The sequence below is a fragment of the Anas acuta genome, chromosome 5 (genome assembly GCF_963932015.1).
Source record: "Anas acuta chromosome 5, bAnaAcu1.1, whole genome shotgun sequence".
Lineage (NCBI taxonomy): Eukaryota > Metazoa > Chordata > Aves > Anseriformes > Anatidae > Anas > Anas acuta.
Window position 1 is genome coordinate 34036460 of NC_088983.1, and position 27589 is coordinate 34064048.

The 27589-nt window shown below is 39.4% G+C and overlaps 1 protein-coding gene and 1 long non-coding RNA gene across 3 annotated transcripts in view; one reads left to right on the forward strand and one right to left on the reverse strand.

Moving 5' to 3' along the window:
• On the reverse strand, nt 1–27167 carry EHD4 (EH domain containing 4). The gene is made up of 6 exons (XM_068683948.1): nt 26740–27167; nt 20426–20602; nt 16900–16997; nt 10025–10437; nt 7030–7194; nt 1–4482 (listed from the first exon to the last, which is right to left on the reverse strand). The coding sequence occupies exons 1-6, from the start codon at nt 26976–26978 to the stop codon at nt 3946–3948; spliced, it is 1629 nt and encodes a 542-aa protein (XP_068540049.1). The 5' UTR covers nt 26979–27167; the 3' UTR covers nt 1–3945.
• LOC137857450 (uncharacterized) overlaps nt 26044–27589 on the forward strand; it is an 11750-nt gene continuing 10204 nt past the window's right edge. For both annotated transcript variants that reach the window (XR_011097091.1, XR_011097092.1), the window contains exon 1: nt 26044–26167. This is a non-coding gene — a long non-coding RNA (uncharacterized lncRNA). The remainder of the gene's footprint in view (nt 26168–27589) is intronic.

The window sequence follows — 27589 nt, forward strand, 5'->3', positions numbered from 1 at the left end:
TCAGGTAGTTCAATATTAGTTTATTAAATCAGCAGTTTTTATCACCACTTTCTAAAAATGATTACAAAGCATATTAAAATATATTACAGTATCTGCAAGGAATTTATTGTGTAATAAAAAGTGCAACAATAATGAACTTACAGCTTTGTTTGCCTAACTGGACAAAGTGAAGCGCTCTGCACAGATCAAACTCCCTCAAAGATAAATTGAGTGCCTTTAAAGGGAAAACACAGTATTCAACAAAAGTATTAGAAAAGGTGAGTATGTGAAGTACAAAAAAATTCATGTTCATTCTCTCCATGCTAAGTTACACATTCCCAAGAAAACATACAATTCAAATTCTCTGCTTGAATTCCAACAATACAAAGAGCCATCAAACTGAGTGCATATGGTGAAGGGAAGAAAGTGGGAAGAAAAATAGTGTGCCCTTCAAGTACTGGAGATAAATAATGTTGAAAAATCAGGGACTGGATACCACTGCTTTTATACCAAATTGCATGAAAGTTTACACCATTCTTAACAAAGGAGAAGGACCTCACCCTGACCTAAAGATCTCTGTAAACTCTCTATTTTCAACCTGTCACAGTTTTGAAAGGATCTTGCTGTCCTGTAGTGTGGTTTTGAACAGTTGTCTCACATTTTTTCTTCCAAACAAAAATCTAATGGATTTCTGTGGGAATAAAATTTCAGTTGGGAATTAAAACTGTTGCAGAACAGCTAGAGAAGACGTAAAAGCAGCAGTGTCTACTTTGGTTTACAGCAGCAGACTACACCAATGAGCACTAATTTCACAGAATGAATTCTTGACAGTTTTGAATGATCCTTCAGCAAATGTAATCAAAATCCTTGGCATAAAACTGCCAACTAATCCAAGATCTTGTTCTTTGTTGAGCAGAGATTAATAACAACATCAAACGAACAAAAAAGATTACTTCACACTGCTGTTCCCAGTAACTACCCACAGCACAATTTCATGAGAAGGTAATCCTGCTCCCTTCTCTCCTCATGCTCCTTACATGTTGTCTCAATAACTCAGCAGAGCATTATCCAGATTGCTTCCCCTGAGCAACAGCACTCTACTAGATTAGTTTAGCTGCACATGAAACTGCAGTTTAAAGTCCATATGAAATGTACTTGAATTTCTATCAGCTAATTATGACCTCTTAACATTCCAGTGCACTGCACCACATATCTAGATATGCATTCATTGCATGCTGGTCCTGAAATGCTTCTATTCCTCCACATCAACAGTGAATCCACCTCTACTCTTATACATGCTTTGTGCATTCCCTTTCCCCTTCTTTAAGTCTTGCAGGAAAAGAGCAAAACATTTCAACTATATCTAAAGAAAATATTTAACTTATCAAAATAATGCATTTCAATTTGTCCCCTCTAAGTCCAAGTTAGCACATTCTTATGGAGTCTGAAAAAAAGGCTGTATTCTCCATTTTACTACCGGTAAAACTAGAAAAAATATAAATCACTGAGAAACTATTCTGCTCCTCTCCTCTACAGGAGGATATTTCTACTGGCATGGGACATATGGCTCCAAAACATTTGGAGCATTGCTCCTGGAAGCTACACATGGTGGGAATTCAAACACAGGCCCACTCTGGAACCCTGTTCAGCAGAAGAGCAAGGTAAATACAACAAAGTTGGAAGATCAGCAGCTTCCAAGATCCTCTCAGCTTTGCCCACTCTACATTAGGCACAACACACAAGTTTTCTTTCTTCTGGTGGCTTTCTTTGCAAAGCTATTCTGGTTTGTGATTAGTGTACAAACTTGTCACCGACTACAGAAACTACCCACAAATAAACAGCCTTATTTTTTTTTTTTTAACACCTCTTGCGAAGTCTATATAATACTTTTTGTTCAACTAAAAATAAATTACTTAGAGAATTGGTTACTCTGCAGACATGCAGTCACACAGGTAGACTCCTGGTCAAGTTTCACAGCTCTACAGAAGTGCACAGAGATGCACTAAGGCTAATTTGGCCCCTATCATAGGTCTAACAGAAATAAAGTTGGTACACTTAAATTATAAGAGAAAAAACTAAGAGTAAGACAAAGCAAGCAAGTCCTCAAGACTGATTAACTATGCTAGGATATCCTTGACACAGGCCCGGAAGCCTGGCAAGGTGAAGGTGTTTTTATGTCACTACTTAAAATAGCTTCATTGTTTTCACATGGAAGAGTCCTAGCAAAGTTCATGGTAATTTCACATCAGAATAGAAAAGATGCAGAAAGATAAGAGGTCCAGAAAGATCTGAAGTATGAAAACCAACTGACAACCTAAAAAACACACAATTTGAAGAAAAAGTTGAGGCTCTTCTTAGATCACCTACAAATCTGAACACGTAAATGTGACTGAAGTCTTAACTCAGAGACAACACTCAAATTACTTCCCTCCCTACCCCCACTGCAAAGATGCTAAAACATTTTTTGGCTTGCTCTGTCTCAGAAGGCACTACTGCTAACACTTATTGAGTCTCAAAGAAAAAGTGCCTGAAGTTACAGTACCTTTGATATGTAGGGCATTTCATAGTACAAATGGAGTACAAGTCAATTCTTGCTCATATGCACAGACCTACACTGACTGACTGCCAAGTTTGATTTCAGAAAAGAAGTGGCCCTCCCCAAAAGACAGGTTCACAGGACCAAAAAGATACCTTCTTTTAAGGTAAAATTACCTTCTTTTAAGGTACTTGTAAAGTCAGTTGGAAACAGCAGTAAGCCATAATATTTGAAGGTACCAGTCTATGACTTATTTCAGTCATATGTAAAGATTTCTGTTGGTGACCCCAACTTTCAAATCTGCCACCATATCAATCAAATCTCTCTTCAGTGGTTGTCAGCTACCTGTTGGCAAAACAAAGAGCTAAAAACCCTTTCTTTAAAATGAAAAGTATAAGATAACATAGATACCTGTATAATTAACTGTAAATAAAAATTAAATACCCATGAAAATTTCTCAAGACAATTCAACATGCTTTGAAGATGCTGAATTTGAACAATGCACCTTTTCTGAATATTATATGAGGCTTTATTTCAAGGGAAACTTTTTTTTTTCATTAAGCTTATGAAAACATTCTGCTTCGACTTTGAAAAATTCAGGAATTTGCAGCACAGCTAAACTGAAACCTCAAAAGAAACACTAAATCCGAGGAACAAAGGAGATTCATTTCTTTTAAAGATAATACTGAGTATACAGTGCTGTACAAAACTGCAGCAGCAGCTCTTCAGATAAGACAGTGATGACAGACTGAAAGAATCATTTTAATATTTTGTACTTTCTAGCTATAAGCACCAGAGTTTTAAAATAAGTCTGCTCATAAACAAGTCTGCTCATATTCTGAGCACTTAATATGCTTGCCACAACTTTAGTCTTTCTCTACTCCCAAATTAAATAAGAACAACAAAAATATAGAAAAAAAATAAATTTCTTTTTTATATCTGCTTTTTCTTAACCTATAGAAATGTTGACATTCACTTGATGCCTAAAGTATGCTTTCAGTGTAGAAAATGTTCCTCTCATAGGCGGTGAATATAACATTTAGAGCTTCCTTGCACTAAATAAAATAAATAGTTTGGAGTAACCCGTGGTTGCTAAGTGCTTAGGTTTGGTGAAGATCAGTGATTTCATACATTTTTTTTTTTCTGCTTTATGGCTGTAGAGGCAGCAAGATATGGAAGCAACACTACAGAAACATTTTCACCTTACCATCCACGCATTATGATAGATTTATACAAGGCACTTGTGATAAGCATGTCTCAGTGAAGGTCAGCAGGGACTACTACACAAAATGTTTCCCTGCTACTATGCTTCTAATTTCAGTAACTTGCGTGAAATGGGCTGTGAGGTTTAAAGATTTAAGCCTAAACTCAAATTTCGGTAGTTTCAACACATTCATTGAAAGACATCCAAAATCCTCTTCTAATATTTTTCACTCCGCTGTCTGCAAAGGTTTCCTGTGAGATGGTGGCACCAGGTGGGAAGGCAGTGTGCCAGGCAGTTCATATCCATCCAGTTTTATCTTGATGAGATGTTTTGCTAATGCAAATTCCTCATCATCCAACATCCCATCACCATCACAATCTGCGAGTTTCCAGATCTTCCCCAAGACACTGTTGGGTAGTTTGGAAGTTACCATCTCTTTCTTTGCATTGATCCCAGATATTTTGCCATTGATTGGTGACAAAGTGTAGAAAATCTCATCATAAGCAGGTTTATCTTTGGCAACAACCCATTCTTCTTCATCAGCTCCTTCCTTTGCACCTTCTCCATATCCCTGGCCGAAAGGTCCTGCCATGGTGCCATCAAATGCCCCACCGTGAACCAACTCTGTGGGCATATTGCTTTCTTCCTGGCTGATCAGGCTCATCAGGGAGGCAATCTTGTTGGCCAACATATTATCCACAGCTTCAATAAGCTTTGGTTTCAAAGAGTGAAATTTAGTGAAGTCACAAGTCTCCAACTGTTCCTGTCAAAGATACAAACATTTCAGTGACAGCTGTTAGAAAAACTTTCAATACACTGAAAAGGTTAGAATCACAGAATGGTTTGGGTTGGAAGGGACCTTAAAGATCATTTAATTTCAACACCCCTGCCACGATCAGGGAAACCTACTACTAGATTAGTCTGGGGTTACATTGGTTAAGGAAGGGGCTTCAAATGAAAACAATCTTTTGAAATAGATCCCAAAATTGAAACTCAAAATTCTCTTGAAGGAGAAGCAAGGTGGATACTTACATATCACACCTAATACATTGATCAGATATACCAAGACAATTTTGCAACAGCATTCCTCTATTCAATTGCATTTACAACAGTTTTCCAAATGAGAGTGCATAAGAACATGGCAGTTGATGTTACCTAACAACTTTCCATTTGATGATTTTCTTCCAAACATCAAAGAAAGTATGCAAATAGGGCCTTAGTCCTGCTAGCCCTTCTGCAAGTGTTTAATCTGTAAAATGAGATGAGACCTGCAAACTCCTGAATGTATTTGCTAACTTTAAACTTCTTGTTTGTAACTAGGTCATGAAGCAATGTTCTTTACCAATAATAATTAAAAAAAAACACTGAACTAGGGTAACAGCAACATTTTTTATAGCAGTGCTGCCAGAAGTCATCAAGTCATTTATAGAGTTATTAACTTGTGTATACACTCCTACTAACCTCAGTGAGATTTTTAACTAGGTGATATGTGCTATTTCAACACAGGCCCAAGCATGTTTTATGTCAGAAAAATTAAAAATTAAATTTTGTTTAGGCAATTATTTATTGATTTCTACATGCAAAAGGCTAGCCAGGAAAGAAGAGTTACAGTAGAAACAGACAAAACAAAAACAAAAAGAAAACAGTGTTAAACTGCTTTGACAAGTCCCATCTATTTCAGGGAGCTGCTCCCCTACATAACAGAACTGTAATGATACAAACCAAGAAATGTGAACTAAAAATTGCTTCACTCACGCACAAAGAACTTTGCATTTCTTAAAGGAAATATTGCCAACGAACAACAATCACTCCATTCAGGTGAAGTTTATGCACCATCACCTGATTTACAGCAACTGATCAGCCTAAGTTTATGATATACAATAACGTGGAAAGTAAAGGTCAAGTTTGCTATCTGTTTTTTCCTCAGTACAGAAGTGAATGATCTCTCTTGTATATATTTGCTGCCATCTGCTGCTGAGGCTTAGTGATATACATTATTAGTTTGAAAGTTCTGCGCAAATTTTGTTTCAATACCCAAACTGACAAGTCACTCATTCTCTCTTTTCCTATCACAAGCAAAAGAGGCAAAGTAAAGAAAGAAAAACTGCACCTTTTCCATGCAAATCCCTTTCTAAAACCTAACTTCATGAAATCCTTCCTCAACAATCCTGCTTGTGAAAATCTAGATATAACAGATCTTATACTAAATCTACAAAATACTGTCTCATGCAGACAATTGATCCCTAAATTAAATATTTTAATCTGTAAAATAAACATGTGCATCCCTATAGATAGGTTAGGTTAATGAAAACAGCTAGTCATCACTCTTTATGATTAGCAGTGTGAATATGCCACATAAATTGTCAGAATAATGTACAAATATCAATCTGAAAAAACATTCTCCATCACATGCTTGACTAGTCAAGGTCAAACCAAACTGCATGTTCCTGATCTCTCAAGTACATCAACTTGGAAGACCGAATATCTTCTAATTCAAATATCATTCAAGAAGCCTATGATCTGAGATCAAAAGATTGCAAATTGAGGCTTGAGGAATAAATTGAAAAGCATGGCTAACACAGCATGGCTGTCGTTCCCTAAAGCAAGTGACAAAAAGCAGGTAGTAAGATTTTCAGAGTTCAAAAAAGAAACAAGAGGTAAGAGATACTAAAAACTTAAGAATAAAAGTATAAATTGAGAACTAATTTTTCTTCACAGAATACATCTCTAAAGGACAGGGAAAAAAAAAGAAAATTGGGGTTTTCAGAAGCGAGAGCTTAAAGCTGGACTTTTCAGTTAATCTATTGCCTTTGTTACTCAATGGCAAACAGCATCACTAAGAACAAGAAAAAAGAAGGGTAAATATGACTGATGTGTGACTATGGGCATCTTCACCTACCCAAATATCTGACAGAATTACAGAAGTGATATAAATACCCACATTTAGGACGCAGATCAAGAAACAGCTTAGCCCATACGAGCCCTCTAACATTTTATTTGCACCATCTTCTAAAACATTTAGTACTATCTGCTAATAGGAATCAAATATTGAGTAAAAGAACAGAAGGTCAGATTCCTTATGGCAATTTCTGCAGTCTTCTGGGGATGGACACACACGTTAAGGAAATTACCAATCATCTTCACTGCTTTCAAGTCATGATAACACCAGTGGCTGTCACTTCTGCTCTTTTGCCATTTGCCCAAAGACTTCAAACTAGAATGCTGAGTCTCTCTGTTCTGTCTTTTCTAATTTGTCAATCATGTCAGAAAATTAGTATTATTTCAGTGGAACTGTAATCTATTGTTTTACCTGCATTTTTTTGACTTCAGGGAAGTCCCCTGCTGAGATATGATATTCTCTTTGCAGCTGGCCATAGATCTCAGGTAACCTGCTGATCAGTTCCTTCTTCTTGTTCTCTTTTCCAAAAACAGAGGGCATTTCTTTTTTCAGGTAGCTGATGATATAAGCATGTACCTAAGAAGAAGCAAAGCTTAAATCAATACTACTGCTCATATAAGCTTAACAGCATTAGTGTTCTTCACCCACATCATAAAAAGAAGCAGAATGGATAAACTCATCTCAAAAAGTAAGTCATTTGAAGGACAACATATTACCAACAATTGTTTGTGGAACCTCATATTAACAGAAAGAGGTGTCAACCAACTTTTGCTGCTTTCAGTAATCCTTTGAGAAGCTGAGAGAAAGCAACTGCATTAAAAAAAAAATGCACTTGGGAAGAAAAAAAGCACAGTTTAAGAAGGAGCATTGTACACTACTGTATTGGTACTAACAGTGAGAGCAAAAGCAAGGTCCTAAAATGCTGTCCTTTCACTTACATATCTGGATCACGCAGAAAAAATCAGCTGTACTAGTCTCTCTGTCTCAGTGGTGGAGAGTTTCGACTCTACTTGTCTTGCCAGTTATTGAGGGAAACAATGGGATAATGGCTTGAGTAATCCCAGCATGTTAAGTGGCAGGGCTATCTAACTCAAGTGACAAGGCATTCCTACCTTTTTACTCCTAGAGAAGTGAGCAAATAGTCGATATTTATGTAGCCACAAAAGGATGATACAGCAGTTAGTATGCTATAGTAACAGCAATGCCTTGGCTGCTCTGCAAAGCCTTGGGAGAAAAGCAGAGCCATTCTAGAATATTAGGGAAGGCATTCATTTAGGATGACAAGCCCTAAAACACATCAATACTTGCAGTCCTCTTTGATATTTTCATTTGCTGTGATCAAGATAAACCAACACTGCCATCAAAGTATCCACCCTGCCCATGTACTCTCCTTCCACCCTTACTCTCAAACCATTCATCTCTTCCCTTGCCACCCTCCCACTGCCTTTCGCCAACAAAAGGGATCTGTGTGGCCACACAGCAAGTGAGCTGGTCCAGGACAGAAACTGTGGGCTGCATTTGCTCTCACTGGGGTGAATTAATTTATTCCATTCATTGTGTAGGCACAGATACTTATGCTGCACAAGGGAGGGAAGCGCTAGGTCAGGCTTCTTTTAGAAGCAATGCACATATATCCATTACAACTTGAAGTAATTAACATGCCTTCTTCAGCTCTGACCCAGGAAGGACCACCGAAGTCAAATGACCTCTGTAACAGGATGAGTCCTTTAAAGAACTCAAACCTTTCTTTATTTAAAAAACAAACAAACAAAAAGATGCAGCTGTTTCCCAGACACAGTTTTCACACGAAAAATATAAAATTAAGAATGTCTATCATTATCGTACCATAGAATATAAAAAAGGTGAAATTTTGAGTAATGGGTGAAGAGATTACCACAAAAGAGAAGCAGTAGAAAAACATGATTATGCAGATATGGTGATGTGTACAATAATTAACTACCACCAAAACACCACAGAACATGCCTTATTTTGTTCTGGAAAAACCTTACACATAACCTATGCAAGGGAAGTATGGTCACAGTCCTTTACTTACTCATTTAGAAGCTTACTGGGTTAAAAAAAAAAAAAAAAAAAAGAAGATACATTTACTATTCACTAGAAATGGTGTAACCAATATTTCTTTGAATGTCTTAAGATCCAAACTTTCACGCTTGACTTAACAGAACAGTAGCTAAGCAAAAATGGACCATCCACATTCAACACCACTTCCTCCTATCTAAAGAGGATGCATGCATTTTAATTACAGATACACTCAAATTTCTACAGAGCACATAAAAACAGACAGCATGAAGAAGCATAGTTTCTGCATAAATCCATGAAATTTTCTGATAGATGTGAACGTCCTCCAGAATGACAGAAATTATGAAACGGGGATATTTCTAATAGAGTTTATAAATAATCTTAAGTGATTTTATAGTCTTATGTTTAAAATAATTCTTCTAGCAAAACCAGGAAAGTACGTTTATAGTTCACAAACACTGACAGTTTCACATGTGTAAGGCCTGCAAATGAGCACATATGTTTCTTAAAGATAAGAATAATTCTCATCAGAATGGGATAGTGACTCACAGTACTAAAAAAAAAAAAAAAACAAACACAAACACGCAACAACAAAAATACCCAAATTTGACGGCAAGTTAACAGTTTGCTTTTGTTTTGGGTTGCTGCATATGTTTTAGAAGGGATTCAGAGCAGAGAGGTATAGACATTGGACGAAAATACTACACAATGCTGTAATTTTGACTCAGAACTTAAAGTTCACTGCAGAAGACAGAAGTATGACACTGTAAGAATTACATTGCTGCTGTTCTGCAGATAAACAGTTTATTCCCCTTCCAGACCTGACTGATAAGCAAGCCCCTTGAGTACTGTATTTTGTATTCACCTTTATCTGTTTTTATTTTATGTTACATAAAAACACCTAAAAACGATCGGATACCTTTCCATTTCCAAAATAATTGTAATGAAGGAAAATAAAAAGCTGACAAATGTACACAAAACAGATTGAGTTAATAGCAGTTTTTAATACCATAACACCAGGAACGTGACAAAAAAAAAAAAAAAAAAAAGGTTTATCTTCAAAAAGCAGCATTAAGTTAATCTTACTGTGCAGCGTAAAAAATTGTACACCTCCCCTCTCAGCAAACAATAGTTCTAATGGCCTGAGAAGATCTGATGCCTTTCTCTAAGTAAGGGAGGCATCCCAATACAAGTCTTTATTTCCTCCCATTTTCTTTTACGACCTCTTCCATATAAATCTGACAATACAATCCATTTACTGAAAACCACACATTTTATGAGTGGAAAGATTGGGAAAGGTGAGAAAGGACACACTGAAAAAGACAGAAGAGATCACTCATTTGATTAACTTGGCATCTTTTCTTACCTTTGCGAGTCTCGCCCTCTTAATGAGATCGTTGAGCTTCCGCACTGCGGCCTTCTGCGGGAGACTCTGGATGTCCTGGAAAAGATCCTGGGCCTCTGCCTCAAAGAGTCTTCGATTCTCTGTGTTTCGGAGAGGATGGGACCAGAAGGAGCCAATGTAGACCCTCAGCACCTCTGGAGTGTTGATCACCTTTCCCAAGGACCACATGAGTGCACCGTAGACCCTCATCAGCTGCTGTGTGTCCACCTGGTCAGCCTTATTAAGCACCACTCGAATCTTGTCATCCTGGCCCCGGAATGACTTTATAGCCTCTGAAAACTCATCAGATATATCCAGCTTATGGGCATCAAAGAGGAGGATGATGCGGTCGACCCTCTCTGCAAACCACTGGAGGACTTGGCAGAAGTCATAGCCTGAGGAAAGAACACACTATTACCGTTCTCCTGTTGGGAGCAGTGAGTCTCAGAAGGTAGGGATGGGGGTGCAGAACAAGGGGATCATAGCATCTGCTGAGGGGAGAAGGGGAGACAGACCACCTGAAGAAGAGTATCTGTGGACAGGTCAATACAACTGTATCCTACATGCCCTTAAACAAGTCTCATTATTACCACCTTTTATTTTGATTACTGACCTTGATTTTCCTGAACCTTGCCACCCATTATCTACATTGTTATCTTTCATGTTGCTGCGAAATATCATCTCACACCCATGTTTGCCTCTTCCGAGGGTTCTGACTTCAGCACGGAGAGCAAGCTAAGAAGCTTTGTGGGGCTCTTACCAGAATCTCTCTTCTCACTGTTAACACTGGCCACTTTGGTAGCTCTGTGTGCCTGTAATAACAGGCTGCAAATGCAGCACCCCAGTCTAAATCAGCAACCAAAATTTTTTGGATTATAAAACCATTTCCAAACTCTTATCTCTTCGCATTGCAACACTTGCTGTTATTTCTGCCACAGCAAACTTGGGAATGCAATTTACCAGTAATGAGTCCGTGTTGCTGATGGCTTTGAGGATGTGACAGATTAGAGAACACAAGACCTTTCTGATCATCTGAAAGAGACTTTTTGATGTTCTGAGGAAAAATCTTTTTGTAGCACCTGTCTGAATGCTTTTTTAAATGCAAAAGGTAACCTACTTCACACAGCAAACAGTATTCAGGAAATTCTTATTCAGAAGTGACACATTTAATCTGCAAAGTCACCACAAATGATGTGGCATTGGGCTTGGCATGCACATGACTCAACTTGTTTGAGTAAAGAATAGCAAGGTCTGACTGGGAGATGATATTCTGGCCCTATTTTTCCTCTCAGAAAGAGACACAAACTAAAAGAGGCAGCAGTCAAAATGCAAGGACTATTGTAAAGTAGCCCAAATAGAAACTACACTTCTGTCTCCATATTTAAGCACTGACAACAAAGAAAGCTCAGTTATCACCAGTGAACTCTCCAGGGCATTGTTGGTCAATTCTGAACCATGTAATACAAGCCTTTAGACCTGCACTCCCCCAGCAAACAAAACCACTTAAACTACTCATACATGAGTCAATTAGCTGCATACTACATGTTTCTTGTCCAGACACAAGCAAAACTCCTCTTCCCCACTCCTCATTCTGCCCAGCATCTTTTATGCTGTTTCAATAAAAGGATAAGGGGACATTGTGAAGTTGCTTAGCTTTGCTTAAAACAATGCTGGCTCAGTCAAGTCATTATTCACTATACCTTCAAGTTGTTGGTCTTTAACCCAAAAGCAAATCAGCTTTTTCTGTTGGCCCTAGTGAGGCTCTATTAGAAAACAAGGAGAAAAATAGGGAAAATGGGGAATTCCAGATTTCTCATGAAGCATACTTCTACATGCTTATCAACATAGGAAAAAAATCAGCCTTAAATCTTTTGTTTATAAATGACAATTAGCATATGAAATGAAACCTGGAATTTCTAGTTAACAGTAGGAAAATGTCCCCAGTTACCTGTCTTCCCACCAACTGCCACTAAAATCCAGCACAGTCACATCAAACAGAAAGGTGAAGGCAATGGTAATAAGGTATTATTAGGACTCAAAAGGATGCAGGTCAGACTTATTAACTGGCTAAACACCACCACCACTACCAACAACAAAACCACCACCTTTCCCATTAAAACAAATGTTTTGTAAGAAGTGCAAAACCCCTGTCCTATCCAGATTTTCTACATTCTTTTCTGCGACCAGGTCTAGAAGAGATGACCAAGAGATGAAAAGTAGGGGGCAAGGAGGAGAGCTGCACAAAACACAGCTGGAAGAGAGCTCTTCTCACTTAACATAATTTTATTAAAATCACTATGAATCACTATAATTTATCTCTGTAAGAATTTAGCAGTAAAGAAAGGGAGAAAAAAGTCTTATGCCACTTCTCTGTACAACACAGTAGCATCACTGCACATATCTGAACTATGCAACAACCTGTTCTGGACTTCATACATATCGAAGGAAATCTGCTTGAAATTAAATATGTAAAATTGTAAAATGAAACTAGTTAAATTCAAGTAAGTTTCCCACTAATGGTACAAAGTGGACTTAAAAGGCTGGCTAAATAAATAAATATATAATATAATATATATATATATATATATATATAAATTCCCACCATGCATTTGATGGATTTTGAACTACAAACAATTTGCATATTCAGTAAGAATATGTAAACAAACACATTTCTTTTAATATGAATGAAATAAAAATTAATGAAGCATTTGGTCTGGGAAGAAAAACCTGCTTGCTTAAAATTTGTAAGAAAAAGACAATTTAATAACTAAGATCTGATAATCTATTAATTTTAATGAAAACTTGCAATTACAAGTGAATCCATTTTCATAGATTCAGCAGTTAGAGTATTGAGTGTATCTGAACTACAGGGCAGCAATATGCACTTCAATATTTCAGCCAAGGGTTTCCACATGGTTGACTTCATGATTTTTCTGTCCTGTTCCAGAGAGTGCAACACAGCATCTATTCCATCAGTCAAAGCCATGCTCTTTAATGGAAGCATAGAAGAGCACTGGGTTACAATGCACATGCATGGAGCTGGATTTTCAAAATTGAGCAGTACTAGTTCAACACAGATGAGTATGGAAAACATGACCAAAAAGAATAAATCGGTGTTGATGCTTCTCAGCCTTTTGCTGCCCTACTGTTGCTACTTCTTCAAGGGTTTGTCTCCACAGCTACTGTCAGCTACTATCTGTCTCAGGAATTATGAAGTCTATTTACAAGTACATATTAGAAAGTCACAAGTCACCCTCATACTCAGCTAAAGGACGAAGAGCAGCAATCTCCACCAGCAGCACTGAAGAACTCTGTGAGCTCATCCTGAGCTGCAAGGAAGGAGGCAGCAATTGCCTCCAGCACAGGCACAAAGGTTGGGCATCAGTAAGGGGCTCAACAGGGAGCCAGACGAGAGCAAAAGAAAACAACGATATGAAAAAGCTGATGAGAGACTGTGCAAGGTTACCAGCTCTACAACCACTGATGAGAACAATGATTATGAACTCTCATGTGTTACTGGCCCAGGGCAAAGTACCAGTCCAGCACATGACAGCCACCAGCTCTACTCAAAGATAAAACTACGCAATCATCTTTACAAGCACGGGTCTATTTTCTGTGTCAGTCAATAATAAAGATTTAGACAAATGATAGACTTTCCCTTTGGGGCCTAAGGTAAATGATTTCCAACTTGCCCTAATACCATCTCCCAAATCTGCAATTCAGAAAATAATCAGGGAGACTTGATGGGTTCCACCCACCCTCTGCAAAGAGGGACAGGCAGACTGTCCACTTCTTCCACCCCTGGGGCTGGTGTTACTGCAGCAGTGAGCTACCTCTTGGATGAGTGCTGCAACGAGGAGCTGCCAAGTCCAGAGAACAATTACTCACTTAGTTCATGAAGCAGGGGTGGACGGAGTGTGGAGCGATCCCACCCACTGGTGCAGTACAACTACCATAAAAACAACTATAAAAACAAGGCTACGAACACACACATTTGGGACCTGGACAAGAACAGCTATTCCCCCCAAAAAAGTCTGCTGTTCTTTTCTTGTTGCGCAACAGGCAAGCATCTAAACTGCCCCACTCTTTCAAATGCAGCTTGGTCCTACACAAAGAAGCATTTTTTAAATATTCTTTTTAAGCACTCCAATCCTGGGTTAAGGTTCCAGTTATGTCAATGAAAACCTGTCTCAATCCAGCACTCTCATATGACACTTTTACTGCACTCTTGTTGGCAGCGTAGTCCTAAAGAGAACAGACAGTGCCTCACTGGAAAGAAAAGCCTGACACAATACTATAACTATGTACGTCACCTTTGATAATTCCCAACAACATTTTCACAAGCCTGACTAAACTGAGAAAATTAACAGTGCTTAATAATTCTGGTTCTAAAAAAATGCAAGGTGAGCAACGTTCTGCATTTTTTTCTGATCTTTTTCCCATGCTTCCTTAAACCCTTGCCTTCAGGTTCAGTAGCAGTTAGTTTCCCAGGGGAAAGAGGAATGTACATTTCCTTTCCTGTCACCAAGCATTTATGTTGACATTTGCAGTAAAATTATCAAGGCGTGGTCCTTGAACACTGCAAGAAGAAAGGTCACCACATTTTCTGAATAATTTCTTTAATCCTACAGTCATTCCAACAGTCATGAATCAAATTCTCCTCCCTTTCTCAAATCAGTTCCTCCCCATACCCTGCTAGCCATTGCTTCACCTTCCTCCTCTCCTCACACTCATCATTCTTTCCAAACCTTGCAGACCACACACACGTTTATGTCTGCAATCTGCTTTGTGAATGTCACCAGTGATGCTGCTGAACCTTCTGGTGCACTCATAGGGCAGCAGCAGCACAGGGACAGCTATTGTCTGAGGGGACAATGCCAGCACGCATTTGCACATTCCCGTCGAGCCACTTACACAGGCAGTGAGCTGATGGGCAGGAAGCCTCTGGCACATTCTCCCACTGACAACAGGAGCAGGAAAGGTGTGTCAGAAGAAAGACAGCTTTGAATACTGTTCTAAGTGTACATTTTTGCTCCTTTAGAAAATGATCAGCTCCTTCATCTACGGACACCTTGCCAGCTTTACAGAGCTCTAAATAGAACACCCGGGAAGCTCTGCATTTCTGCAGTGCCTTTACTTTCTTCCAGTCTTTTACTAGGTGAAAGGGGTGAAAGCTGAGGTCCTGTAAACTTCCATTAATTCTCTAGAAATGTAACTGAAAGACTCAGATAAGAATAGACACCAGCAATATGCAGAATAGAAAGCAAGTAATAATATTTATTGGGTGTTATTTCATGTCACATTCCATTACTGCATTATGAAAAAATCTCACCTTACATATACCCCTTAGAAAACAGCATTAAGTTTCATAAGAAAAACTCAAGTCTAAAATGAAACAGAAATATACTGAAAATTTAAACAAAAAAAATGTAAAATTTTGAAATACAAAAATCTTAAGCTGTCAGAAAAGAAATTCTACTAAAGAATCACCCAGTATTTTTAGACCTTTCCTGGCAAGTAAAGACTCCCCATGTTTACATCTAATCACCTCCAGTGAAAGGAAATGACAGCTCCAACAGTGAAGCCTACAAGCTGTAACCTTGTTACAGTTCGGAACAAAACTTTCTCTAGTGGAGAAACATTTAAGTAAAACAGAAAACATCCTGTAGAATCCTGCTTATGTTTGTACACAGTGATTTAAACAGGGCCTCTGAACAACTCAAACTTCAAAACGTACTAAATTAGGCTTGTAGCGTATGTTGAAGTCCTTCCAAAAGCCATTCAGACAGGCCCTGCAGTGCAGCATCACAGGATACATCAAGTTTGCTCTCTACAAAAACACCTGTTTTCGAACTGCATAAGAAATCTGGAATTCATATACAGGAAACGTACCTATGAAATATTTCAAACATGAGTGAGCACAGTATTGCCTAATCATAACAGTGTACAATAAGTGCATGCAATAGCTCTATACAGCAACTTGCAGGTGCACCAGGAACACTGGCATCTATCTATATGAAACCTTAAACCTCAGCAGCAATTGCCCTGCAAACTTGGGGTACTGAGAACAGAGCACTGCAAGTTGGTCTCCTAAAGCCTTGTGGTTGTGCCATATTGGTACAGCCATACTGGTTAAAGCTCAACATCATACAGCAGAATCACATTTTTGATATCAGAACTATACCAAGATATGTATTCAAGAAAAATCCCTAACACATTGAAAAACACTTTGGTGAAATGCAAACTAGTCAAGTTAAAACCTTGTTAACAGATAAGGAAAGCTTAAGGTTATGACTCAGCACTGTCTAGGTGAAAGTCTACTGTATGTAAGGGCAGGTCAATTAGGCCATAAAAAGACTTGATAAAGCAAATACCATCAAGAAATAGAGTTTCAGAACAATAAAGAAACGACAGCGGTATATTCTGTTAAGTCACAAGAGCAATTCTAGATGGCAGTGAAGATCCACAGTCTTTTAAGCAACACACAACTACCAGTGAAACCTAACCCCAGAGTGAAACACAACTGTGTCCCACACAGCAAGGTTAGAACTTCCTTGACAATCCCTGTCAGCACTGAATTTTGTCACACAAGTGCTCGCTTTTTCACTGTCTGATTAACACAATGTCTCAGTTTTCTGCATATTTCGTGTTCACTTCCGTACTGTTAAAGAAGGGACAGCAGGTACTTGAATGCTGCCAAGCATTACTTTCCCTTCAAGTGGAGAAGGAGAAAGACTTTTTTTTTTTTGGTGGAGGAGAAAGGGAGCTGGAATCCAAACCAGAGAAGCAGAAGGAGGAGATTTAAGACCATTTTTGATAGTCAGTGTGCTCAGTTATTTTCAGCTCCTGCAACTCACCTCTGCTGATGCGCTGCTTCTCTCCAGAGAGGATGCCTGGGCTGTCAATAATGCTGATACTCTTCAGCACCTGGTTAGGCAATTGAGAACACAGGAATCTGCAGGCAAGGAGGGGAAAAAAAACAAAAACCAAAACATTAGCATGAGCTCTAGCTCACATGTATATTGTCCCTTGCCCTCTTTATGTATTAGCTTTTAGAAAGACTGAAGTGAAATTAAAAAAAAAAGGAAAAAAGTTTTTGAAGTCCTTAATGAATGCCATTTTGTTTTTAAACATGTATGGCGGCCAAAAAAGAAAACTGGAGGGCATTTTAAATAACACATATCAAAACAAAAGGAAAACAGTAGAAAGCCATGCAAAACTCAGAACCATATGAACTGTATTATCTAAGTGATGATAAAATTCCAAATGTTGCAAGAGCTGACAAAATGGGCCACATATGCACCATTCTAAAAAGAAAAAAAAAAAAAAGCTTAACTTCTAGTTACTGGCTAGCCAAACCTGCAGTCCAAACTCTGATGCTTCTGGGATAATTCGTGATTGAAAAAAAACTCTACTGCCCTTCATTACAAACTGCCTTTAAAAGATTTGCATAAGAGTTTAATCTTCTTACCAGGTAGTGATTGAAGACCATACTGACAAGAACACTGTGCAACCTAGCATCTGCAAAGCTTGCAAAACACCAGTGGCCAACAGAAAAAGCTATCATCCCCAGAAATTTAGTTAAAAATGTAACAGTGAGGTACTACTGAATAAAGTAGTGATTTTTAAAATTTTCCTAAAATTTGCCTAAAGGACACATTGTGTTAAACCAAACATTTTGTGGAAGCACAGTGGATGCACAAAAGTGACAAAGAAAATACATTTGACAACAACAATCATTACAAAAGCATATATCACTAACATGAACAACATGAAGTAGCTTTCATAAATTTGCAAGATTCTGATGACTGAGTTTTCATCTCTGTTTTTTTTCTCTTACCACTATCTCAAAGAAAGCCCAGTTTAGTATCACTGAGATGTGTCTGAAGCTATCTTACAGGAAGAGGAGCACCATTATTTCAGCTGAACAATGCTGTAGTATTTTGATGCAGGCATCGCCCAAATGCAGACAGCTGGAAAAGGCCATGCAAAAAAACAGGGAGCTAACAGGCCTCAGAGATGGAAACACACAGCAGACTTGACAGAAGTCATTAGTGGAAAAGGAAGAAAATACATAAGAAAGAGAGATAAAATAAAAGGATAAACTCAAACCACAATTAACTGTCTGTAGCTTTTTGAATATATCCATTATCTGAAGACAACAGGTGGGTCAATAATCTTAGGTCAAACTAGTATTTCTGACAACTTAAAACAGCAATGTTACTTGTATTTGAATATCTGGTTTTGACACTGAGATTTGGCTCTGAAATATCATTTCTTACATAAGCTGCATAAGGCGTGATTTCAAGTGCTACATCATAAAAAGCAAAACTACTTAAACAACATATATTTTTCCCAATAAAAAAAGTTTTACAAAAATAGTTTAGCTGAGTGAGTTGACTAACTTCTTGCAGCACATTGATGCTTTCATGCTTTTCATGTTATTATAAGACTATTATTAAAGAAAACCAGCAATATTAGGCTATCCTTGGAAAGATTAAAGTTACATTTTTTGCAAAAGTAAAATCAACAACTTTGCAATCACCAATCACCTGTTGATTTTTTGTTTGTTTGTTTTTTCCTTAAGATTACCTTTTGAAAATCTAGAGTTTATCCAACCAAGAACTTCTCCTTTTTGCATCCATTCAGACACCCATTAGATTAAAGCGGGACCATGTGTTTCTCCTCAGTGGTACTAATTTTCTCCATAACCTTCTGGTATACTGCAATGTTCTTTTTTCACTTACTTTAGTCAGCATCCAAAAGCACACATAGGTCCTGTCCCCCTCCCTTTCAACCCTTACAAGTACTCAGGAGAAATAAAGACAAATTTCTACCGTCAGGAGCCTTGCAGAGACATCTACCAGAATCAGTCAGATACAAGGGAGGGGAATAAGAAGAGGTCACAGAAAAAGCGGCAAGATAGTATCAGTAAGTTGATGAAGCTAATTAGTAAGTACAAGTCTTCATTGTGCTACTGTGTTCTTGTTTGTATTTCAGTTTCTCCATTACCTCAGACGCTGTCTTCTCTCATGTTACATTTAGATGAAAAGGACATTTGGCTTTGTTAAGTGTCCATAGCCATGTGAAAGTACTACCTTAGGTTTATTCATAAAACAAAACATTAGGATTGAGAAATCATTTAAAAAATCATTATGTAGCTCTTACATCCAAACCAAACAGATAGGATTATTACATGTTCAGTGTAAGTACTTGTTTGTTATGGAAAAATACTATTTACAGGATAATTATGTTAGCTGTTTTCATAGATAGCCTAGGATACAATGGTGGGGTAAGAAAGAATAGTGATCTGGAAGACCGAACTTAGCTAATACACCTCACAGGAAGGGGGCCCCAGAAGTATTAAAGTAGGACCTGACTGCAGCTTCCCACAGTACATTATGTCTCAGCAAACTGGTAGCCAAGCCAGCCATAAGAAGCTATAAACATAAACTTTCTTCTGTGGATACGCACAGCAAGAGATAAGACCATACATGATGAACTTTTAACACATATGTCAGTGCTTATCAGTCAAACAGGAAAACTTATTGTTAAGAGAACCAATTTAGATTAATTGGCTAGCAAAAGCAGGCCTCCATCTCAAATCACCATCAAATACAGGAAGAAAACAAGATGATTGCTCACACAATGCCAAAGTTATTAATAACTTCAAAATGGAAATAAGTATTTCCAACTGCACGTTAAGCTACTTACCGCAATGTTCAACAGCTCCTTAACAACTCTGCCTGTTTTTGCAAATACACAGCAGGTATCCAGAAACAATCATCCTGGTCTACTGCACTGCTTGAAAACCATCTGGTTTTCAAACTTTTTACTGGACTGCTTGAAAATGACCAAAACGAAGCACTTAACAGCTTGAATATATTTTTTTTTCCCTTCAAAAGCCATATTCAAATATTCTCCATTCTTTCAGGCCTTTTTACATCTCTCTGCAATTCACAATTTTGAAGAGCTACTCGAAAACCTCTGGTGTATAAGGGACTAGTGCAGAGGAACAGGACAGCACCAAAGGAAATATATTTTTTATTTTGGATTGTAGGTTTTAAACAACGGTACTTCCATATTAGTTTTATTGAGTAGAGAAACTTGTGCCCAAACTGATCTTGAGTTCCAGCAAGCATAATGCCTTAAAAAAAAAAAAGTCAGCTGTACGCTAATGCAACTTCATACTGCCTTTTTTTTTTTTTTTTTTTTTTAATTCACTTGAACTGTCACTGCTTCTGCTTTTACTTGAATACTTATTTCATGCTGTTCAATATGAATACAGCAGAAAAGACTTAGTAAACAGCACTGATGTTTGAAGGTGGTATCAGTTAGAAATTCAGACCTAAAATCAAAAGACAGCAACCAACCAGATCTTACCTGTTCAGGAAAGCATTTCCAAAACGGCTGAGTTTGCGGAATGGCTTCTTAGGATCAACAACCAGGGCATTTCCAGGAACACTTCCTTCTGACTCTCCATACATCACAGCAATAAAAGAATCTGTGGTAGGCTCTGGACCAATCCGCATGCCTGGGAAGTCTTGTTCAAGCAGGTATCTAGAGACAGAGAATATGTAAAGTAAGAGACTGTATGACGGAGAGCTAGGAGAAAAGTAAATAACTCCAATGCCCTTGAAAATTCCCAAGGACACCCACACACTAGAATCATAAAATTTTCTCTGCATTTCACTGTTTCTATTACTGTTTCTATTAGCTAGGGAAAAAAAAGGGGGGTGGGGGGGAATGCCAGTTTTTCACAACAGCTAGATACAAGAATCAAGTCAGTCACTTTACAAAAATATGGTGCAAAGTATTCCCTCACCTGCAACACCTGAGCCACTCAAATGGATGCTTCTACCAATGATCACAGTGCTGTAGGTTACGCTACAAGACACTGCTGTTTTTTGTCCATGTTTGCAATCCCACACAAGTGCTGCTAGCACTGAAAGGGAGTGGTCTGAAACACAGCACATGAGCAACATCAGCTTGCTGACAGACATAACCATTCAATGAACTCAGTTGCAACATCCTCTTTTTTACTATCTTGAACTCACCTTTCTACAGCAGAGATAATACAGTTAGGAGACAATACAGTTACTTCTATTTGAGACTGAGGAAAAGGTGCTTTTATTCAGTTTTATTTATTTTAGTTAACAATTACTTTCTGATACACAGGGTAAAACAAGTTAGACCCACAGAACTCCATAGCTAAAGGTAACATACATCCCACATGCACCAAATCAGGAGGTGTTGTACAAACAGAAGCCATCATGCACCCCCCCCCGAGCAATCTGCTGAGACACAGACTGCACATGCCCATTGGGCCAAGTCTGATACAGCAAGTCTTGACTGGCAAGATCTCAGATGAAGGATGCACATATTTAAATGCTAGAACTTACTGGAAACAGAATACGTACTTAAAGCCTACCTGCATACCTTCCTGGATGGCAAATGAGAAGCAAGAGAAGCCACAAGCCTATCAGCCAAGCCCAGGCCTACACTCTCACATTTTCCACTTTTAACAAACAGGACCAAACAATCCTGCTTAGTTTTAATGTGAACGTATGAGTACTACTGTCCTCATTCTCAACAGTACCATCTTAAAAATTATCACCTTGAAATACTAAGTGTAAATTGTCAGTGCTGGTCCCACATCCAATGACAGCACCAGTCACAGTTTTGAGCATGTCTAGATTAACACTGGCCTTTAAGTAATAGGTTTGTTCTGGACCTTAATCTAACAGTACTATAACTGTTCTACCATTGTTTAAGTTTCTTAAGTTTTCATTGGCTTGAGAGGACTTCCAGGCTGCTCTTCCTGCAAAATACATTCTACAAAGTATCCACAGTATCACTGCTACCCATCAGAAAAGCTCATGAACCTGGCATGCATTGGTGATGGAACTTCAATGGCAGTTTCCTTTTATACGACTAAAAAAAATGATCTAATGGCCGCATGCAACACTTGGAGAGTTTACAAGGAGTTCAAAGTATCAAGCACCCTTAAGGATTCTCAACATTGTATTTTCAGCTCAGAACTTGAACAATGCAAATTCATATTACCTGCAAATTCAAATGATAGACATAGAACAAATTTGAATAAAGCGCTACTGACTTGCAATGATACTTCCAAGTTAACTTCACAGATGCAGCTTTAAAAGCCAGGCTTTCAGAGATAACAATGCAGGAAGGCAAGAGCTCCTTCCAAATACTGAGTCCCACCCAAGAGCCAGAGTGCTGGGCCTGCTGCAGCTATTCAGAGACTGCAAGCACTTGGGGTAAGGCAGGTATTTTCCATTAAGACACCCGCTCAGTCACATGTCAAGAACCAGAACAGCCAAAAAGATACCCCAGATCTTGAGTGCTGGTTGTACAAGCTATATCACACTTCCTCTTGTTATGAAAATATTGGTTTCACTTAGCCACATAAAAGGGAAGACCAGCCTTCTGTAAATTGAAAAACTGCAAATGTTTTTGTAGTGTTATATTAGCACAGAAAGCTACCTGGATTTTTAGCATCTGTGACCACATGCCCTTCTCAGGAATTTTCAGCGGAGAGGGAGTTCAAAAAGATTCACAGGAAGAATGCTTAAAAATAGCATTTGTCCCGAAGACAGTCTAGATCAAACAGCAGACATCCTGTTGACTCAAGGGACTTGCTCTTCACCCTTTATTTTTACCTGGGCTATAAACTTTCTGCTTTGCTAGCAAACAGTCATCTACATCCCTTTGCCAGTCCTATAGCCCAACTACAGGAAACTGGTTTACAAAGATTACTCACAGTTGCGGATACTGATAATCATCTGAAGCCTGCATGCTTCAGTTAAGCCATACTAACACACTAACACAGCCTAGGTGGACTGACCAGCACTGGGCAAGGATGCAATGTGATGTATTCAGCCTGGAGAAAAGGAGGCTCAGGGGCGACCTTATTGCTCTCTACAGGTATCTTAAAGGAGGCTGTAGGGAGGTGGGGGTTGGTCTGTTCTCCCACGTGCCTGGTGACAGGATGAGGGGAAATGGGCTAAAGTTGCGCCAGGGGAGTTTAGGTTGGATGTTAGGAAGAACTTATTTACCAAAAGGGTTGTTAGACATTGGAACGGGCTGCCCAGGGAAGTGGTGGAGTCACCATCCCTGGAGGTCTTTAAAAGACGTTTAGCTGTAGAGCTTAGGGATATGGTTTAGTGGGGACTGTTAGTGTTAGGTCAGAGGTTGGACTCGATGATCTTGAGGTCTCTTCCAACCTAGAAATTCTGTGATTCTGTGTGATTCTGTATGGAGAGACAAGCTAAGTCTCCTTTCCTAAGGCTGTCCACCTCCACACTACGTGCTACCACAAATCCTCCTTACTTTTTTTTTAAACGTTACAAAACTAACAGAAGATGTTTGCTATAATGCAATAATTCTGTTCCAAATACCTTGAATAAGAGTTATACACAGTGCTAGTAACAAAGAAGTTCTACAAACCCAAAGAAATTAAGAAAGAGCTGACAAAAAAAATGATGTGGCCCATTCTTGCCATACAACTGATTGCACACCATTAGCAGGCTCTAGATATTACAGATATAAAAGGGAGCTTTCACAAAACTCAGCTCCAGCTGAGTTAAATAGAAGGAAGTTTACTGTTTTAACCTCTGAGTAATACCTCTGAACAAAGTAAAAGCACGATCTAGCGAGCTGAGGAATTCACTTCTGTTTTTCCTCATCTTGATATGTTAAAATAATAATAATAAAAAAAAACAACAAAAAACAAACAAGCCAAAAACTCATCACTTAGTCTCTTACACTTGTAGAATAAAGAATGTGGTGATTATAAATGTGCACTGATGATCCTGTCTCTGATACACTGCAGTTCTCTTCTCCTGCCCCTCCTTTCACCACTTCTTCCTCTAAAGCAGCCATGAGAAGTTGGGAGTATTACAGAAGCTGCGCAGGTACAATGCCAAGCAGCTTACATGTAAGATAAGCACTTGGCTCTCACCCATCCTCCCACCCTATTAAAAAAACAATCATAAGTATTGCCATTTGGGCCTCAATATATTTGAGTTGTTGGCATTGTTAAATACTTAAATGAAACAGCATCAGCGCACTACGTCTTAGACAGCAAAACTGGCCAGTTCCACTGCATTGTTCAGGGAGCAACCAGTAACAACAGCACCGAGTGAAAAACCAGAAAGGCTGACAGAAACCTGGAAGTGTTTATTTTTCTATCCTAATCCCTCAGGGCATTCAGTCATTACTAGATCAGTGTTTTCCATGAAGACTAAGTGGAAGGAACTGGGTGGATGTGGATGTGTCAGAGCTATGAAAATGTGAAGTTCTCACGGTAAATTCTAAATCAAATTATCTCGTGCTAGGTAGCCTCAAAAAGTTAATCTCAAATAAATACTCATCAGCTAAACAGATTTGTAGGTTCACATATAAACATGATAGTAAACACAAAAATAGATTTAGTGTGTCCTCCTGACTATGAAATGAAGAAGCATGAAACAAAAAGCAGTTTTGATTAAGGTTTAAAATAATGTTTCCTTGCCAAAAGGCTACTGGAAAGAAAAAAAAAAAAAAGGAAAAGAAGATATAGTCTAACTATCTTCTAGAAAAACCTATCAGTTATAAACCATGAATTATAGCAATCTTGAGAGAGTATGCTTTTTAAAAAACAAACAAACAAACAAACCAAAACAAACAAAAAAACACATGGGAAATCAGCCTACAATGGAGGAAATTAATTTGTAGCTGACCTGGCCACTACAGTATTTCTTCTTTTATAAGTCTTCACTTTATTTTACATACTCAATTTCACTTCTCATTTCATTGCCTTTTTTTTCCCCTTTCCTCTGAACTGGATTTTGAATATCAGTCACTGTGACATAACCTTTACACCGTTGGCATAAGTTGCTGTCCATGTTGAATGGAGAGTTTTCTCATGCTGATGCAGCCAACGATTATCTACAGTTATTACCTACAGCAAACCTTGATGTAATGAATGTTTATCTGGCTTCCCTGGGGAAGGTGTTAATGGTGACTGTGTTTCTTTAGAAGCAATATCAACTCTTTTATTACAGACAGGGTCTCAATGGTCAATTCCTGTGAATTCCCAAATTCTCCAATACCTAGTAAGGGATTATACCACACTGCGATCTATGTAAACTGGGGTGTCTGGGTGAAAAGGAGGGCACATCACAGTAGAAGTTGCTTCCTCCATTCAGTCAGATATTTCAATAAAAAGCATAAGATATCTTTAACGTTTATATCAGTCAAATTTAGTTGATGTTCACCAGAGGGTTCAAAATGCGTCCCGATATTCACTCCCAGCAGAGACCACTGAAGTCTCACTTCCCTGGGAAATAACACTGAAAAGGTGGGAAATAGTTGTAATGAATGATATTTCTTTCTTCTTGCAGACCATCCATTAGTGTCGATCAGTCCTATTATTCTGTATTTTACAATTAAAGAGGTAACAAGTTACACACAAAGCAACAGCACCCAAAGTACTTGTGAAGCCGTGCAAGGCCTATTAGTGCTCCTGAGTGCAATACTGAGCTACGTTCAGTCAAATATGGGCAGCTGCAAAGGACAGAACATCAAACATCCATAAATCAAGAATGTGATTTCTCATCCAAGGCAAACCAGAGGGGAAAAAATTTTCCTATAAACTGCAAATGACACAGCAAGTCATCTGACAGGCAGAACAGGTTCTGGGACATCTCTGTTCCGGACCACTCTGTCCCACATTACCCATGCCCTCGCCTTCCTTTGTCCCTAACCCAGGTAAGATCACTTACCTGGAAATACACCCAGCCTACCAGGGCTGCTAGAATTTGAATACAAGTAAAGAAGAAAATGAATCAGTCAGCACGGGTTGAGAAACATGAAAAAGATTCAAACCACCCACCCCACAAACACATACTTCCTTTCAGCTACCAATGGGGATCCCGAAACCAAGTTTCTCTTAATTACAGCCCTATGTCTATTTTTAGCACACTGCTCTGAGCAAGCCCATCTGGCATATTAGCAGAAGTCAGAAACCACCAGCAAAGAAGCAAGGTGAACCTCAAGCCTGCGGCCAGCTGGCTGCGAAGCAGGCACGAAACGTGACAGGCTCTGCAAACACCTGAAAAGGTGAGTAAAGGGAAACACTGCTCCTTGATGGGGTGTGAGGAAGGGAATCCTCTGCACTGGAAAAGGAGAAGTGCCATAGCAAGGCAGCCAGGAACCTACAGAACTAGAAATGTAACATTTGTACAATTTACAGTTAGTGATGTTTCCTCTTCAACACAATTGAACAGGAGCGTGAGGGGAGAAGAGATCTCTAAGGACACAGCATGAACGCTGTTGTGTTTCTCCTGTTCCTACATGCAACCTAAGTATTAAATTTCTTTAAGGAAAGAAGGGGCGGACATAAGGTTGCACGGCCGGTGATGACAGTAGCCCCTTTTCCCCTGAAATAATTTAGAAAGAAAAAAATAATACAAAGTTAACAGGAAGTAAGACAGCGAGGTTACGCTTTCCCGGCAGAACATGAAATCGAGAGAAGGGTCTGAAGCAGGAAGTAAGAGCAATATACAGCAGCTGAAACTCAGCCCCAGAAGCCGCCCCCATCCTCAGCACAGCCCCTCAGGCACCCCGGGGTGCAGCTGCACCCATCGCCGGGTGTGCGTGTGGGGGGGCACCCCCGGGGGTCCGCCACCTACCGGATGAAGGTGGTCTTGCCGGTGCTGTACTGCCCCACCAGCAGCACCATGGGCTTGTTCTCGAAATCGGCCTCCTCCAGGGCGGGCGAGTGGAAGTCATGGAAGCGGTAGTGCTCCTCCAGCGGCAGCAGCTTGCGGAGGTAGAGGTCCCGCAGCCCCCCGGTCACCGTCTGCACCACGTCGCCGCCTCCGCCACCGCGCTCCCGGCCGCCGCCCTGCTTGCCCAGCCAGCTGAACATCCCGCTGCTGCCAGCTCCGTGCCGTGCTGAGCCAAACCGACCCGAGCCCAGCCGTACTGAGCCGTGCCGAGCCCCGCTCCTCCCCGTCCACGGCCCTGCCCCGCCGGCGGGGCGGTGCCGGTGCCGCGGGGGGGTGGCCGCAACCCACACCACCTGCAAGCAGAGACGTCCACCAAGGGGCTCCCAGCTTGCTATTCCATCCCCTCCAATAATAAAATATATTTTTTTTCATTTATTTATTTGAAGTGGAGGTATCTCGGTATCTTTTATTTTCTCGTTATTATTTTTTTTATTACTTATTTATTATTATTTTTCAGAAACAGCTTGGTCCCAAAGCCGCCTCTTATTTTTTTATTTATTTATTATACCTGCCGCCCCTCTTCCCCGCAGGGTTCAGCAGGGTCCCCGGGAGCGCAAGGCGGAGCCGCCCGCATGCTTGGCGAGTTTGGGTGCTGACGGCCCCGGGAGGGCTGCGGGGCGAGCACTGCGCTCGGCAGCTATTTTAAACGCAGGGGAAATTCCTCCTATAGCGCTCATAGTTGGCTGGGGGACGTGCGTAATGTATCTGGCCATTAGTTTTACCCTTGGTAATATGCGTAGCCTGAAGGGTG